The 18,695-nt window shown below is 37.2% G+C and overlaps 1 protein-coding gene across 3 annotated transcripts in view; it reads right to left on the bottom strand.

Annotated features, from left to right (window-relative positions):
• TANGO6 (transport and golgi organization 6 homolog) overlaps positions 1-18,695 on the bottom strand; it is a 186,348-nt gene that overhangs the window by 146,732 nt on the left and 20,921 nt on the right. For all 3 annotated transcript variants that reach the window (XM_081274396.1, XM_081274397.1, XM_081274398.1), the window contains exons 4-7: positions 17,691-17,832; positions 14,269-14,405; positions 12,588-12,750; positions 6,908-6,990 (exon numbers count right to left, since the gene is read on the bottom strand). In XM_081274396.1, coding sequence (XP_081130522.1) covers positions 6,908-6,990; positions 12,588-12,750; positions 14,269-14,405; positions 17,691-17,832 — 525 coding nt within the window. The remainder of the gene's footprint in view (positions 1-6,907; positions 6,991-12,587; positions 12,751-14,268; positions 14,406-17,690; positions 17,833-18,695) is intronic.

The following is an 18,695-nucleotide window of genomic DNA, read 5'->3' as shown; positions in this document are numbered from 1 at the left end:
GCTACATTCCAAGCCCCTAAAACTGCTTTTAAATATACAGTAAGCCTTCAGTCTCCACAAATTCCACATTCAGTTTCAACCAATCATGACTGAAAATGTTTGCGGAAAAAAACTGTCTCTGTATGGAACATGTAGATGTTTTCTCCTTATCATTATCCCTGAACAAATATTAAAAAACTATATATGTAGCATTTACATTGTATTAGATATTATAATTAACATTGTGATCATTTAAAGTATATGGGTGGATGTGCATAAACATTAAAATACTACCCAATTTTATATAAGGGACTTGAGCATCCTTGGATTTTGGTATCCTTAGGGTACTGGAACAAATCCCATGAGGAACACTAAGGGGCAATTGTAAAATTGTTTTTTTAAGTAAGGAGTTATACTAAATTATTTTTAAAGTTCCTTCCATTTCTAAGATTCTATATTATTCTATCTTACTCTGTAAAACTAATTAAAAATCAGAAAGAAGAGTCAAATGCCCCATCTGACAAAGTAACTTTAATTATAAATTCATTAGATTAGATGGGAAAAAAAGACTTGGATAATTAAAGTGAAAAGTCCTGAATTTGGAAACAGAGAGATAAAATGGAAATGAGAATGTACAAAATAAACTAATTAAATACTTTCTAGTCTTTCCTATCCTGACATTTCTCCTGCTTTTAGGAAGCTTCAGGCAAGTATTGTGAAGAATAAAAGGAAATATTTTACCCCGCATGAGATGGTGGCCCGTCCCCTGAAGAGCAAGAAAATGTCCAAAATAAAAAGAATTGCATGTATAATTATATCAACATGGATTCTACTATAATGTATAACTAAAAAGAACAAAAAAAAAAAAAATTGCAAGGCTGGAGATTGTACTCGCCTCACAAGTGCAAGGACCTTGGTTCAATCCCAAGCACCACAAAAAAAAAAAAAAAGAGGAAGATGAAGACAAAGAAGAAAAACTGCAGGAAAAGAACTGGAATTCTCTTACCTTGTCCTACCCCAAACTGAACTCTGTGCAATCTAGGCCTCTCTTCACCTCCCTAGGCAAAGAAGCACCCCCTTACTCCCTCTCATACCAAGGAGAATGAAGAATTTAAGCATTAGAGGAACTGAGCCTCAGATACTCAAAGTTAGGACAAGGAATGAGAAGCCACTGAACTAAGTTATTTGAGCTACATAGCCCCCTTTTGGCTTAAATAATTTTACCAGACATTAAGCACAGACTATATAGAAATACTACTAATGCAGATGAAGTATATAAGTGGCTATGCCAAGTTTTCAATTCAATTTAATGAGCACATGCATATATATAGACAACTTTCTACCCGGCCCACCTGAACTATCATAACCATGCTGTTCTGCTGTCTCATGCATGTGAAGGATTCATGTATGAAAAGGTCTTCCCTTGTCATTGTTCCCACTATAAAATTTTCATTCAGAGTGCTGTGGTTGCTGCTCAGTGGTACAGCACTTGCTTAAAATGCACTAGGCCCTGGGTTCCATTGAGAGAGTTATAGTTTATTTCTTTAAATACCAATATGTATTTAAATTTTAATGCTTTTGGAACAAAATATTTCTGGAATGCAGTCCCCATCTTCTAAACAAAGAACACTGAACAACATATCAGCCATAACATACTTTGCTTTTCCATTTATTATGCTCTTTTGAGTAGTTTTTCTATGTCCTTTCTTGTTCTTCTCTACTGGCATTCTTTTGTCATTGTGTCTTAATTTCTAATTTGTTACTTCTAATTCTGACAAGCATAGTAGCACAAAATTATAATCCCAGCTACTAGGGAGATTGAGGCAGAAGGATTGAAATTTCAAGGCCAGTCTAGGAACTTAGCAAGATCCTGACTCAAAAATAAAGAATAAAAAGGATGGGCTGGGATTGTAGTTCAGTGGTGGAGCAAGCAGACACACATATTAGGCACTAGGTTCGATCCTCAGCACCACATAAAAAAATAAATAAAGGTATTGTGTCCATCTACAACTAAAAAAAAATTTTAAAGGGCTGGGGGATAGCCCCATGGTAGAATGTTTGCTTAGCAGTGCGAGCCCCTGGGTTTAATCCTTAGCACCAAAAAACAATTATTTTATAAATCAGATAACCAATATGATCAGGACTGTGTAAAAGTAAAAATAGAACTTGCTCTGAGGACAGAGGTGCTCTGCAGTTAGAGCTGGATGGTGGCTGTGATAACACATGTGACCCAGGATGTCAAACTGGAAATGCCAAGTGAGGCACCAAGTCAAAACAGACCTGAAACTCCAAAGTAAATTCCCAAATGAACTCAAACACTCCTCACCCAGAAGAAGAGTGAAGAAGGATCAAAACTATAGAGATGGGGAGGAGGCTGGTAAGGAGAGAGCTATCGGTGAGCCAGGAGTCCTCAACCTATCAATAATAAAAACAAATAACTCAATCTAAAAATGAACAAAGGAGCAGAACATGGTGGGGTAGGCCTGTAATCCCAGCAGCTTGGGAGATTGAGGCAGGAGGATCGTGAGTTCAAAGCCAGCCTCAACAACTTAGCAAGGGACTAAACAACTCAGCAAGACCCTGCCTCTAGATAAAATATTAAAACAATGGCTGGGGATATGGCTCAATGGTTAAGCACTCCTGAGTTCAATTCCTGGTACCAAAAAGTAAATAAATAAATAAATAATAGTGAACAAAGGAATTGGGCAACTCAGGAGGCAAAGGCAGGAGGATCTCAATTTCAAGGCCAATCTCAGCAACTTAACAAGACCCTGTCTCAAAAAGAAAAGGAGCTGAGGCTATAGCTCAGTGGTAAAGTGCTTGCCTCCTATGTGTAAGGTACTTAGCACCACATAAAAATAAATAAATATACTGTGTGTTCATCTACAACTAAATAAACATTAAAAAAAAAATAAAAAGAAAAAAAATTAAAAACAAAAAGGGGGACTGAGGATGTAGCTCAGGGATAAAGTGCGCCTGGGTTCAATCCCATACCAAAGGAATGGGGTGAGGGACTGGGTAGGGGGGAGAACAATGGATCCTAATAGACATTTCTCCAAACATGCAAATAACCAATAAGCATATGAAAAACTATTAAATATAATTAGCCATTAGGGAAATATAAATAAAAGCCACAGTAAGATGCTACTTTTTACCAATTAGGAGGATTATGCAAAAAGATAGGTAATAACAAGAATGGGCCAGGATGTGGACTTAGAGCCTGAATAGATTGCTAGTAAGAATGTAAAATGTTGCCCCCACTTGGGCAACCAGTTCAGCAAGTCCTCAAAAGGTTAAACAGGATCACCACATGATCTAGCAAGTCCACACCTAGGGAAGTGTATATGTACCTAGAGAGAAATAAGAATATACATATACTACACAGTACATCAATATTTATAGCAGTATTATTCATAAGGGCCAAATGGTAGAAACAATTCAAAATCTATCAACAGAAGAATGAATAAATAAATACACATACACAAAATTACTGGTACACAAATGTTTTCAGCAGTATTATTTGTAAAAACCCAAATAGTCCATCAACAGAGGACTGGATAAAGAAAATACGGTATACCCATACAATAGAACACAATAAGGAAAAAAGAAGGAATGCTGCAATATGGATGAACCTCAAGAATACCATGCTAAGAATGCAGACTTCTAAGATTCCCTATGCGTGAGATGCATGAAATAGGCAAAGCGATAGAGACAAAACAGTACATTAGTGATTACCTATGGCTAGAGCAGTGTAGACAGAGTAGAGAATGACAGTTAAAGGATATGGGGTTTATTTTAGGGAGGACAAAAATATTCTAAAATTAGATTGTAGTGATGATTGTACAATCTTATGAGTAAAATTAAAAAATGAACTGCATGCTTGAAATGGGTGGAATATATGTTTTGTGAATTTTATCTCAGTAAGTATCAACAAGAAGAAAAACAGAGCAGGAAATGTTCCCCAAAACATCTCTCAGACTGAATACCCTCATTTCCCACTGAGAGACTGAATCAATGAACCCATGGCAGATGTTTTCCTTATTTCCTGCCTTTGAGCAGTACTCTATAATTTAGTATTAGCAGAAAGTTAACGAAGACAACACATCTCTTATTGCTAAAGTTTACACAATGTTTACTATTTCCCTCCAATATACACATTCCCTCTGTTTTCCAACTATAGCTGGGCTGCCAAAACCTTGTAGAAAGAATAATTACCCTCTACAACCTCCTGGTTTCACGACAATACCAATTTCTAGTATCTAATCCAGTATCTACAGCAGACTAATGATCTGCTTGCCTCTCTAGGAGGCTTTAAATGCACCAAAATGTTCATTGAACTAGGAGGGGTTCCCTGCTTTAGGGAACAAAAAGGATAAATGGCAGCATTTATTTCCAAATCTCTCTCTCTTTTTTTTTTAGAGGCTAATTTCTTCACAAGGAAGAAATTCTGTTTTGCTTTCTTTTTCCTGGAAAGGCAGTTTATTGGCTTCTAAGGAATACTATGAGGAGTTTGCACCAAAGTTTAGTCACAATTTGTCCTACCCTTGCCCCAACAGCACTTTTCAAGTCATCAGCTTTCCATCCTAATGTTCCTCAGATGGGATGTAAATGAATAAGATATTTCTGAAAGTTAGTGTGGCTTTATTCTCTAATTCAGAGCATTTGCTTTCTAGACTACTCTGTGTAATTTCTTGTCTTTCTATAATCTCAAAATCCTTTCTACCCACATTTAGAACAGAACATAAGACCAATCTTTTTAGGAGTCATTTGGTGGTACTGGAGATCAAATCCAGGGCCTCAGGCATCATAAGAAAATGCTCTACCACTGAACTACATCCCTAGTCCTTTTTATTTTTATTTTAGGATGAGGTCTTGCTAAGTTGCCAAGGCTGGCCTTCAACATGCAATCATCCTGCCTCAGCCTCCCAAGTAGCTAGAATGACAGGTATGTGCCACCATGCTCAGATCTCAAGTTCCAGACCAGCCAGGAAAATTTAGAAAGACCCTGTCTCAAAATAAAAAATAAATAAAATAAAAAATAAAAAAGGATTGGGAATATAGCTAAGTGCCTCTGGGTTCAATCTCTAGTATTACCAAAAAAAAAAAAAAAAAAAAAAAAAGAGAAAAGAAAAGAAAATATCACTGTATTCATTAGCAGTCACTCCCAATTCCTCATCTCTATCCTAAGTGTCTAGCAATCACTAATCTATTTTATTTCTATGTGAATTAGCCTATCTGGACATTTCATACAAATGGAATTATATATAATATGTGATTTTCTGTGTCTGGCTTTTTTGCTTCACATAATTTTTTAACATTCACCCATGTTCAAGTACATATACATACTTCATTTCTGTTCATGACTGAGAGCTAGCTGTTCTACTGCACTGACATAGAGCATATGTTTATCCATTTATTAAGTGACAGACACATGGGTTGTGTCCACATTTTAGTTTTTATAATAATGCTGCTATGAACATTCACATACAGGTTTTTGTGTGAACATATTTCATTTTCTTTGGGTATATACCTAAGAGTGGAATTGCTGGGTCATATGATAACTCTGTGTTCAACTTTTTGAGGAAATGCCAAACTATTTTCCAAAGCAACTGTACTTTTTAACTTGGAATAAAATTTTGAAAGTTGTAAATATTTTCAAAAGTAAAATATTATAAATTTATTGAAATAAACTTTAAAGAAGAATATTTATCCCAACTCCATCTGGCCCTAACACCATGCATTTTGTTTTTGTCTGAAAATATATCTCATATATATTTATAAGGCTGCAATCATAGCAAACATACAATTTATATATTTTTCATTTTTGTTATATATTTAGGTAGTCATTTTCAGGATTCATTTATATAGAACTACTTCTCTATGATAGATTACTATCAAAACTTATAAAGTAGATTCAATATTATCATACTTTTAGGAAACCTATGGTGCTGAAAAATGCTTCTGTCCTTTTCATCAAGACATATATTTTTTTTGGGGGGGGGGGCGAGGTACTGGGAATTGAACTCAGGGGCACTCAACCACTAAGACACATCCCCAGCCCTATTTTGTATTTTATTTAGAGAAAGAGCCTTGCTGAGTTGCTAAGTGCCTCACAAAGTTGCTGAGGCTGGCTTTGAACTCATGATCCTCCTGCCTCAGGCTCCCAAGCACCTGGGATTACAGGAGTGCACCACTGTGCTCAGCTTTATTTTTTTATTTTTAAAATAGGGTCTCACTAAATTGCTGAGGCTGGCCTTGAATTTGCAACCCTTCTGCCTCAGCCTCGTGAATTGCTGGGATTACAGGTATGTCCACCACACCCTGCTAGTCACTCCAATTCTTTTTTTTTTTTTTTCAGGTTTTTTTTTTTTTTTAATTTTTTAATATTTATTCTTTAGTTCTCAGCGGACACAACATCTTTGTTGGTATGTGGTGCTGAGGATCGAACCCGGGCCGCACGCATGCCAGGCTAGCGCGCTACTGCTTGAGCCACATCCCCAGCCCTCCAATTCTTAAAGTATGTAATAAAAGGCAAAATTGCCAGGTGCCGTGGTACACACCTATAATTCCAGTGGCTCCAGAGACTGAGGCAGAAGGATCACAAATTCAAAGCTGGCCTCAACAACTTTGCAAGGCCCTAACCAACTTAGTGATTCTGTCTCAAAATAAAAAATATAAAGGGCTGGAATGTAGCCCAGTGGTTAAGTACCTCTGGGTTCAATTCCTGGTACAAAAAGTAAAATAAAATAAAGGCAAAATTATTAAAGAGCTGGGAATACAGCTTAGTGGTAGAACACTTGCCTGGTGAGCATGAGGTCCCCTGGGTTCAATTCCCAGTACCACGACAAAAATAAGTAAATAAATAAAATACAAATAAAAGAATAAGTAAAAATACAAGCTAAAAATATTAGTGACTTGAATTACCAACCTTAAACACATCTTCAATACATCTACTAAGTTCTTCTTCTGACACCAAAATGGTTCCTGGTACTGTATCATTCTCTGGAATCTCTAGAAAACAAACAAAATTATCTCACTGAGGCACTAATAGGAGATAGTTTTACTACAAAGATGTTCACACTTTTACACTGTTGGAGAAACTGTAAATTAGTACAACCACTAATCACCACATGACCCAGCTATACTACTCCTCAGTATTTATCCTAAAGAATTAAAATCACTAGGCTGGGGATACAGCTTAGCTGGTAGAGTGCTTGCCTTACATGCACAAGGTCGTGGGTTCAATCCCCAACACCACACACACACACACACACAAAAGAATTATAAATCATCATACTATAAGGGTACATGCATACCCATATATATAGCAGCACAATTAAAAACAGTCAAACTATCAGCCTAGGTGTCCATCAATGGAAGAATGGATAAAAAAAAAAATGTGGGGCTGGGGATGTGGCTCAAGCGGTAGCACGCTCGCCTGGCATGCGTGCGGCCCGGGTTCGATCCTCAGCACCACATACCAACAAAGATGTTGTGTCCGCCGAGAACTAAAGAATAAATATTAAAAATTCTCTCTCTCTCTCTCTCCTCTCTCACTCTCTCTTTAAAAAAAATGTGATATACAAACACGATGGAGTTTTATTAGGTCATAAAGAAAAATGAATTATGTCATTTGCAGGAAAATGTATGGGACTGGAGACCATTTATGTTAAGAGAAATAAGCCAAACTCAGAAGGTGAAGGGTCATGTGTTTTCTCTTATATGCAGAAGCTACAGAGGAAAAAGCAAAAGAAAGGTAGGAGGGTTAGGGATCCCATAGAAAATTAAAGGGTGCAATTGTGTTCACAACAGCGGCTGCACTGTGATTACAGGAGTAATTGCAGTAAGTCCACTGAACTTCTGATAAGCAAGCTCCCCTTCCAGCGTCTGGTGCAAGAAATTGCTCAGGACTTCAAAACAGATTTGCACTTCCAGAGCGCAGCTATTGGTGCTTTGCAGGAGGCAGGTGAGGCCTATCTGGTTGGTCTTTTTGAAGAGACCAACCCTGTGTGTTATCCATGCCAAATGTATAACAATTTTGCGAAAAGACATCCAACCAACACGCTGCATATGTGGAGAACGTACTGGAGAATTCACATGATGAGCCAGGAATGGTGGCGCAGCTTGGGAGGCTGAGGCAGGAGGATCGCAAGTTCAAAGCCAGCCTCAGCAAGGGTGAGGTGCTAAGCAACAGTGAGACCCTGTCTCTAAATAAAATACAAAATAGGTCTGGGGATGTGTCTCAGTTGTCAAGTGCCCCTGAGTTCAATTCCAGTACCAAAAAAAAAAAAAAAAAAAAAAAGAGTTCACTATGGAGGGAAACATTTCATTCTCAAAAATTTTTTTCTCTTCTTCTTGTTATTGGTAGTTCTAAACGATAGATATTTTTTTCCCATGGGGTCAAAAGGTACTTAAGTATATGACTGTGAGTGGAAAAAGAGGGGACAGAAATCAGGTACTGGCCGTTTTTCCATTTTCATTTGTGCGTGAAGTTTTACTATAAATTTTTAATATAAATTTTACTATAAATTTTTACTATAAAAACATTAGGCAAGTTAAAATGTCAGTGAACAAAGTTTCAGCAGTTCAAGTTTATAACAATTGTAAATAAAACTGTTAAATTTTTCTGGACAATGCTGGCATTTGAATTTTTTTCAACAAGTAAATTTCTGATTGGCCGCAACTAAATGGTGTTTGTAGCATTTTTATCATACAGTAGATCCCATCCACTCACTATACTTTTCTAACAGAGTTGTCCTACATGCAGGTACATGGGTTTTTTATAACATTTTTTTTTTTTTAGTTGTAGTTGGACACAATACCTTTATTTTATTTATTTTTATGTGGTGCTGAGGCTCAAACCCAGTGTCTCGCACATGCTAGGCAAGTGCTCTGTCACTGAGCCACAACCCCAGTCCCAAGTACGTTTTTTTTCTATTTATTTATTTTACATTACGATTCTTAATACACCATTATACAATAATTTATCATATCTCTGATTATATATAAGGTATGTTGACCCAAGTACGTTTTTAATGTTGTCTGTTTTCTATGCTGTTCTTGTTAAGTTTTCTATTAAAATACATTAAACTAAAAATAAAAATTAAAAAATAATAAAATGAAAATCAAAGGGAGATCAGTAGAGGAAAGAGACAAGAAGATGAGAGGTGGGGAATGAGGGAGGAAATGCTGAGAAGTGATATTGGCAAAATTATGTTGTTATATTCTATGCATGTATGAATATGTAACAACAAATCCCAACATTATGTACAACTCTAATACACTAATAAAAATGTGAAAAAAAATAAACAAAATGTAAAAGAAAAAAAGAAAGATGGCTAACTAATTAACAGCTAAGATCTGAAAATCAACATGGTTACCATTGTACAATATATTTTTCTTTTTTTTTTTTAAAGAGAGAGAGAGAGAATTTTTAATATTTTTTTTTTTTAGTTATCGGCGGACACAACATCTTTGTATGTGGTGCTGAGGCTCGAACCCGGGCCGCACGCATGCCAGGCGAGTGTGCTACCACTTGAGCCACATCCCCAGCCCACAATATATTTTTCATATATAACATTTCATGGAATCTATGCTGCTGTTTATAAATATGCATTGCTATTTTATGTATCACTAAGAACGAAAAACTGTCAGTTAACTTATTATTTCATATCACAATTTTAATTTTAAAATTTATTGAATGAAAAATTGGGGATTAAATGAAATGAAAATGGCAGAGAGTTGAATAGTTGTATATAGGTGACAGGCACACAGGAGTTCATTATACAATCACTCTAATTATGTGTTCAAAGATTTCCCTTTAAACAGCTTTTTTTTTTTTTTTTTTTTTGGAACTAGGGATTGAACCCAGGGGCAGTCTACCACTGAGCCACACCCCAAGCCCTTTTTCAGTTTTTATTTTGAGACATTGAAGAGGCTTTCCTTGAACTTGCAATCCTCCTGCCTCAGTCTCTGGAGTTGCTGGGATTAAGGAAAGTTCCACCAAGCCTGGCTCTATTTTAAAACATTTGAGCCAGGTACAGTGGTTCATGGCTGTAATTCCAGGGTTTCAGGAGGCTGAGGCAGGAGAATCATAAATTCAAGGCCAGCCTTTAAAACTTAGCAAGACCCTGTCTCACAATAAAAATTTAAAAAGGGTTAGGGGTATAGCTCAATGGTAGAGTGCCCCTGGGTTCAATCCCTAGTCCTGAATGAATGAATGAATAAATCCTGAATCCTCCATTTTACTACTATCTTCACAATTTTTTTTTCCAAATCACTGACATCCATTCTGCAAGCATTGATGCTCATGTAGGCAAAGACAACATCGTGATTGCTTTCAGATGAACAGCAATTGTGAAATGCATCTGGATATCAAAATAGTTAAAAGGCGAAAAAAGATTTCCAAAATAGAAGATGTTTGCTAATTACAGTGCTGGAGATTGAACCCAGGACCTCAAACATGCATAGTAAGTGCTCTACACTAAAGTTCATCTCCAGCCCCCCCGCCCAATTTTTTAAAATCTTTTTTTAGTTTTCAATGGATCTTTTATTTTATTTATTTATATGTGGTGCTGAGGATTGAACCCAGGGCCTCACACATGCCAGGCAAGTGCTCTACCACTGAGCCACAACTCCAGGCCCTCCAATTTTTTTTTTTAATTATTTTTTTAGTTGTAGTTAGACACAATACCTTTATTTTTATTTGTTTTTATTTTTATGTGGTGCTGAGGATTGAACCCAGCACCTCGAACGTGCTAGGCAAGCACTCTACCGCTGAGCCACAACCCCAGTCCCCCCAATTTTTTTAATGTAAAAAAAAATTAGAACTGATAAAAATGGAACCATAAAAACAGTATACTACAGGGATACAACCACATCAATGTTTATAGCAGCACAATTCATAATAGCTAAACTGTAGAACCAACCTAGATGCCCTTCAGTAGATGAATGGATAAAAAAAATGTGGTATATATACACAATAGAATATTATTCCACATTAAAAGAGAATAAAATCATGACATTTGCAGGTAAATGGATGGAACTGGAGAATATAATGCTAAGTGAAATTAACCAATCTCAAAAAGCCAAATGCTGAATGATTTCTCTGACTTAAGGATGCTGATCCATTATATGCTGCAGGGGATAGGGGACGGGGGGATTAAATGAACTCTAGATAGGGCAAAGGGGAAAAGGCAAGGGAGGGGAAAGGAGGGAGCATAGGGGTAGGAAAGACGATGGAATGAGATGGTCATCATTACTCTTAAGTACATGTATGAAGACACGAAGGATGTAACTACTTTGTGTACAACCAGAGATATGAAAAATTGTGCTCTATATGTGTAATATGAATTTTAATGCATTCTGTTGTCAAACCAATTAAAATTAAAAACAAAAATAAAAAGTGGAACCAATATATGGTATCCATTATAATTACCACATAGTCCTAACAATGTAATAACAAAATGAAATACAAAATTAAGAAACCTTATTCTATAGACTATTTCTCCAATGGCAATGATAAAACTATGTAAGACCAGTCATATTCTTTTTTCTTTTTGTCCCCTCATTTTTTTAATTGGTGCATTATATGGTACATACTGATGGGATTTGTTGTTACGTATTCACACATGCACACAATATAACAATATAATTTGGCCAATATCACTTCCCAGCATTTCCCACCCCCCCACCTCCCATACCATGGTCTCTACAAGATCAGTTATATTCTTATCTAGTCCATATTGTTACCAACAGATTGAATGTACAAAATATGTAGCTGGTGTTGCAAATATAATTTAACACACAAAGAAGGCTTGGCACAAATAAGTATTCCTTGAATAAATAAACAAGGTCCAGGACAAAATACTGATAGTATTATCAGTGTTAAATTTCCTGAGTGGCATCAAATATTGTGGTCATGAAAGACACTGACACTTTATTCTTTAGAGACACATGCTTAAGTATTTATGGGGGTATGTCATGATGTCTACAACTAATTCTCAAATTAGTTTGAGAGAAACTATATTCATGTGTAAAGAGGAAGGAAGCAAATGTGAACAAAATGTGAACAGTTGGTGAAGCATATGAGTGGTTCAATGTACTTTTTAGAAGTTTTGTGAATTTTTCAAAATAAAAAGTTATAGGGAAAAAAAGGAAAACTAAATCACTTAAGTCTGAACCACTGAAGAAGGCCTTTTTTTAGTTTTCGGTGGACACAACATCTTTATTTTTTATTTATTTATTTTTTAAATTTAATTTTAATTTATGTATTTTTTCATTTTAGTAGATTTTTTTTTAAGAAAGAGTGAGAGAGAGTGAGAGAGAGAGAATTTTAATATTTATTTTTTAGTATTTGGCGGACACAACATCTTTGTCTGTATGTGGTGCTGAGGATCGAACCCGGGCCGCACGCATGCCAGGCGAGCGCGCTACCGCTTGAGCCACATCCCCAGCCCCACAACATCTTTATTTTACATTTATGTGGTGCTGAGGATCAAACCCAGCGCCCCACTCATGCCAGGCGAGTGCGCTACCGCTTGAGCCACATCCCCAGCCTGAAAAAGGCCTTTTAGAGAAACACCTAACCACCAGACATTCTCCTTTACCTGCCGTATTCAAACATCGATGAAGAGGAGCTAACATTGGCTGAAGCAAATACTTTGCTGCCAGTTGTGGCTGTTCTCTCGACATAGTTATAAAGGTAGTGGTAGCGACTCTTTGAAATTGCTGTACTGTCAATTTATCTTGAAAATGAAATAAATCCAAAATCTACAAGAAAAATCACATAAAGCAAATATCAGGGTCTTTGCAAGGAACATGACAGTAATTAAGAGGAAAAAACATTTATTTCTTTAGCCAAAAAAGAAAGTTGCAGTGATAACACTGACTTAACAGAATGGCTTTAACAATCTACTACCAAAGAGTGTAAGCGCTGAAAAGATTGGGTGTTTATTAATAAGTTTTTCAAATTTATAAAATGTAGATTCACTTCTGGGTGGAGTGCCACAGGACTGTTATCCCAGCAATTCAGGAAGCTGAGGAAAGAGGATTCCAAGTTTTAGGGGAAACTCAACAAATTAATAAGACCCTATTTCAAAATAAAAAAACAGCTCACTCTCCCTTTGGAAATGCCTTGCATTCTCTCTTAAATATGTTCTTCTTACTTTATTCCCAAAAAATCTCTCCTTTGAGATAGCCCACATTCTTCCTTGAATGTGTATCTGCTTTCATAAATCTATGTATCTGAAAAATAAAATATAATAAAAAGGGCTGGGGATGTAGCTCAGTGGCATTCTACTTAGATTAGATCCCCAGTACCACCAGAAGAAAGAGAAAAAGAAGGATAATGAAACTATTTCAGGTTCTAGCTCTGAGAGCAATTTGAGCTAGTTATTTAATAATGGTATGTTTGTTTGGTTTTGGGGGTGCTGGGGATCAAACCCAGGGCTTCATACAAGCTAGGTAAGTTCCTGACCAGTGAGCTATGTCTTTGGCCCTGGTAAGGAGTTCTTTTTTTTTTTTTTTTTTTTAATTATATATGGGCACAATATCTTTATTTTGTTTTGTTTATTTATTTTTATGTGGTGCTGAGGATCGAACCCAGGGTCTCACACGTAAGAGGGGAGTACTCTACAGATGAGCTACAACCCCAGCCCCAGGAATTCTTAAATCTAAAAAATTAGGTCATTCGCTTCCACAGGTTTTTATTTACTTTTTGAGTAGTTCCATAACTTAACAAAAAACTTAAATATTATAATACTCTTACTTCAATTTCAGAGGAACATTAAAAGTCCTTTTTCTAGCCAGGTATAATGGCGCATGCCTATAATCCCAGCAACTCAGGAGACTGAGGCAGGAGGATCAAAAATTCAAAGTCAGCCTTAGCAACTTAGTGAGGCTCTAATCAGCTTAGAGAGACCCTATCTCAAAATAAAACATAAGCCAGGCACTGTGGCACATGCTTATAATCCTAGCGGCTCTGGAGGCTCAGGCAGGAGAATCACAAGTTCAAAGCTAGCCTCAGCAAAAGCAAGGTGCTAAACAACTGAGTGAGACCCTGCCTCTAAATAAAATATAAAACAGGGCTGGGGATGTAACTCAGTGGTTGAGTGCCCTGAGTTCAATCCCTGGTACCCAATCAATCAATCAATAAAACGGGCTAGGATGTGGCTCAGTGATTAAGTGCCACTGGGTTCAAGCCCTGGTATTTAAAAAAAAAAAAAGTGTCCTTTTTTCTGTAAATAAGCAGATAGTCCTGGAATGGTCAAAAGAAACAAGACACTTCACCTGGGGACAGATATTCCTGTAGTAACTCTCTGGTGAAAGAGACTGCTGGGGACATGCGGCCAGAATCTTTGCAATCAAGTCACACTTCTTCCAGTCAGCAGCTGTTGCCTCAGCATCACTTCCGCCAGCTACTCCGGCTGTCACAATGGAGAGAGATGTCAAACATTCACAGCAATTTCCTATGTAACGTTCTATGTGACAAATCTGCATTAAATTTAGGATAAAGAGTGTTTCTTTTCTCTATTAGAAATTGTTTATTTCTCCCAGAGACTCAGGAGGCTGAGGCAGGAGGATCTCAAGTTGAAAGCCAGCAACTTAGGGAGGCCCTAAGCAACTCAAGACCCTGTCTCAAAATAAAAAATAAAAAGGGATGGGGATATGGCTCAGTGTTTAAGTACCCCTGGGTTCAATCCCCAGTAACAAAAAAAAAAAGAAATTGTTTATTTCTTCTGCAAGATAATCTGCCTCTCTGTACTTTTCTTTCTTTCCTTTCTCCTTCTCTCCCTCCTTCTCCCTTTCTTCTTTTTTGGTGGTACTGAGGATTGAATCCAGGGGCACTCTTACCACCACTGAACTACATCCCCGGCCTATTTTATTTTTTCAGACAGGGTCCCACTAAATTGCAGAGGCTGGCCTCCAATTTGCAATCCTCCTGCCTCAGCCTCCTAGGCAGTTAGAATTGCAAGCATGCTCCACTATACCCAGCTGTACTTTCCTTCTGGAAAAGTCAGAGGAAAAAAAAATAGCATTGAATCACTGTACTAATATTATTCATGTGATGTGAATACTAGCTTCTCAGTGTTTATCTCTGAATATATATTTCATTTAAACTTACTTAAACTATAGCCATTCTTAAGCAATCATAATACTGGAAAAATATATAAACAGTGGTTTTTAGAAACTGAACAACAGGCAGCCCAGGACACTGATCACTGAGAGAAGAGAAGCAAACTAGGCAAACCTGATAATTACTCTCACTACTTGGGGAGAATTTTCAGCCCTAGCCCATAAGGGTAGCCCAAATGAACTGTTCACTGGGTCAAAGAAACATAGTCAGAGGGCTCCTCTATCAAGTCTTTGATTTGCATATGTAGGTGAGGAAAATACCCCAAGGCCAAGGAAAGCACCAACAGAAAGAAGTAAATGTGATAGTTATCAAGTTCATAAATGGGTAAGAAAAATTTGTGTTTCTACTTACCAGCATGGAAAGACCTCCTAATACACAGGATATCAAATAGAGTCCTAGGAAGGTTTTATTGCCTTAGTAATGAAGTCAAATTACCTTAAACTGAAAATTTGCTCTAGAATCACACTAACAATGTTGAAAAGCCAGGATCACAAGCTGAGGACCTGCCTCAGGGTTAGAGCACTGGCCTAACACTTAGAAGGCCCTGGGTTCAAACCCCAGCACCACCAAAAAAAAAAAAGGAAAAAAAAAAAAGGCCAGGACAAACGGATCAAAAAGATCCCAACAAACTTCAGTGTATCGCTGAATAAAACCCAACAAAGGTATACAACAAAATCTAGCACCTAACAATGTAAAGTAAAAACACACAGCATCAAGTCAAAAATTATCAGTCAAGCCAGGTACAAGTGGCACATGCCTGCAATCCCAACAACTAGGGAGCCTGAGACATGAGGATCACAAATTTGAGGCCAGCTTCAGCAATTAAGCAAGGTCCTAAGCAACTCAGCAAGAGTCTGTCTCAAAATTAAAAAAAAAAAAAAAAAAAAAGGGCTGGGAATGTAGCTCAGTGGCTAAGTGCCCCTGGATTAAATCCCTAGTACCCCCCACAAAAAAAAAAAGAAAAAAATTTACCAGGCATATCAACACAATGGAATATCATTCAGTCATAAAAAATGAATAAAGGACAAAGCTGGCAGAGGTGTGCATACCTGTAATCCCAGTGACTCAGAGGCTGAGATAGGAGGATTGCAAGTTATAGGCTAGTCTTGGCACTTTAGCAAGATTCTGTCTCAAAATGAAAAATAAAAAGAGGGCTAGGGATATAGCTCAGTTGGTAGAGTATTTGCCTCTCATGCACAAGGGTTCAATCCCTAGCACCACAAAAAAACAAAAACAAAAAATAAAAAGGGCTGGTGATGTGACTCAGTGGTACAGCATCCTTAATTCAACTCCCAGCACCACCAAAAAACAAACAAATAAAGGAATAAATGACTGATTCATGATACAACATGACCAAACCTTAAAAACATGCTTAGTAAGCCAGGTATAGTAACACATTCCTGTAATCCCAGAGACTCAGGAGGCTGAGGCAGGAGGGTTGAAAATTTGATGCCTGACTCAGCAACTTAGCAAGACCCTATCTCAAAATAAAAAACAAAAAAAGACCATGGATATAGATCACTGGTAAAATACTCCTGGGTTCAATCTCCAGCACACACATACACACACATAAAAGAGAATGACAGCGGAATTCTCAACAGGAGTCATACAAACCAGAAGACAACTCAGGGACATCTTTGAAGTATTAAAAAAAAAAAAAAAAAAAAAAGTAAACCCAGAATTTTGTACCCAGAAAAATATCTTTCAAAAATAAGGTGAGGTCTGGGGATAGGGCTCAGGTGTAGCACACTTGCCTGGCATGTGTGAGGCACTGGGTTCAATTCTCAGCACTATATATAAATAAATAAAATAAAGGTCTATCAACAACTAAAAAGATATTTTAAAAAACATAAAGTAAAGTAAAGACTTTTTCAGACAAAATAAAAGCTAAAAGAATTCACTGCCAGTAGACCTAAGAAACGTCAAAGGAAGTTTAGGCAAAGGAAATTTGGATGGAAATTTGGATTTGCATAGATAAGTGAAAAGCGCCAGGCACAGTAGCCCTCGCCTATAATCCCAGCTACTTAGGAGGGTGAGACAGGAACATCACAGGTTCAGGGCTAACCTTATTAATTCAGCAAGATCCCATCTCAAAATTAAAAAAAAAAAAAAAAAAGAGCTGGGGATGTAGCTCAATGGCAGAGGGCTTGCCTGGCATTCATGAGGTCCTGGGTTCAGTCCCCAGTACTGCAAAACAAGCAAACAAACAAACAAAAAGTGAAGAGTATCAAAAATGTCAAATATGAGAAAAAAACAAGATATTACTAGATAACAGCAATACATACATGCACCAGTAGAAGGAAAAAGTTCAGAAATACAGGGTTCTAATTTTCTTGTAGCAGCTCTCCAATCTGCATGCTCTTGAATAAAGTCTAATACTTCTTTTCTTTTCTTTTTTGCAGTGCTGGGGATTCAAACCCAGGGCCTCATACATATTAGGCAAATGCTCCCCACTACACTACACCTCCAACCCTCAGTCAGATTTTAAAGGCAAAGATTAGAGGCCAGTGATTCACCTCAAATCTGACTCAAAAGGAAATGGATAGCAAAGAAAGAGAAACATGCTATTTCTTACCTCCTGCTCCTTCCAAAATGCCCCGGACTACTGCCTGAACACCACTGGGTCTCATTAACCTTTCTGAGAGCAGCTGCCCACACAGACGCCGAAGCCAAGCTGGGGCCCAACATCTAAGCTGTGTCTTCACATCTGTGCAAGACTGATAAAAGGAAAGGAAGATATGAATCGTGAATATCAATGAAACAGATATAGTATATAGACGCTTTTTTCAAAGGTACTGGGTCATACTGACAACAGTGTATTGTACAGATTTGACAACAAAAACATTTGGGGCTAGGGATAAAGCTCAGTAGTAGACCATGTACTTAGCAAGTACAAGGCCCTAGATTTAATCCCAGCACTAAAAAAAATATTTTTTTCCTTAAAATAAAACAAAATACCAAGTCTCTCCTTTACAAAAACCTTTGGCATTACTTTTATTTTCTTTTTGGGACTGGGGATTGAACCCAGGAGCACTTTACCACTGAGTTATATCCCCAGTCTTTCTTTTATTTTTTATTTTTGAGACAGGATTCTGCTAAGTTGCTGAGGCTGGCCTCAAACTTATGATCTTCCTGTCTCAGCCTCCTGATTCGCTGGGATTATAGGCATGTGCTACCGTCACCAGGTCAGCATTAATTTTAAGAAAGTAGAAATACAGTGATATACATATTAATGAAATTTCAAACCCAGAAAATGACAAACACATCAATGTTTAGTACGTAGAATTTGGGAATACAAAATTAATATGACCAATCTCTAAATGTAGTCCTTCCAATCAACTCTAACTTCCAAAGAAGATTCTTATGAATGTTATTTGCCATTAAGAGGGCAGTTTACAATAGTGAGGGAACATGCCAGACCTTGCCTCCATGATCTTGAATACTCTGATTCCCATGACCCAGCAGTTTCTAGAAAAATCTGTATTTCTTCAAGGGCTCTTTTCGAAAGATCTGTGGAGCCATCGTGAACAAAACAGACTTGGTGTTCTTCATTTTGGACTAGAATGTTAACCATATTGCT

This window comes from Spermophilus citellus (genome assembly GCF_964194105.1).
Source record: "Spermophilus citellus genome assembly, chromosome: 18".
Classification (NCBI taxonomy): domain Eukaryota; kingdom Metazoa; phylum Chordata; class Mammalia; order Rodentia; family Sciuridae; genus Spermophilus; species Spermophilus citellus.
Note: the sequence above shows the minus strand (reverse complement) of the source record. Positions and strands in the feature narration are given on the sequence as shown.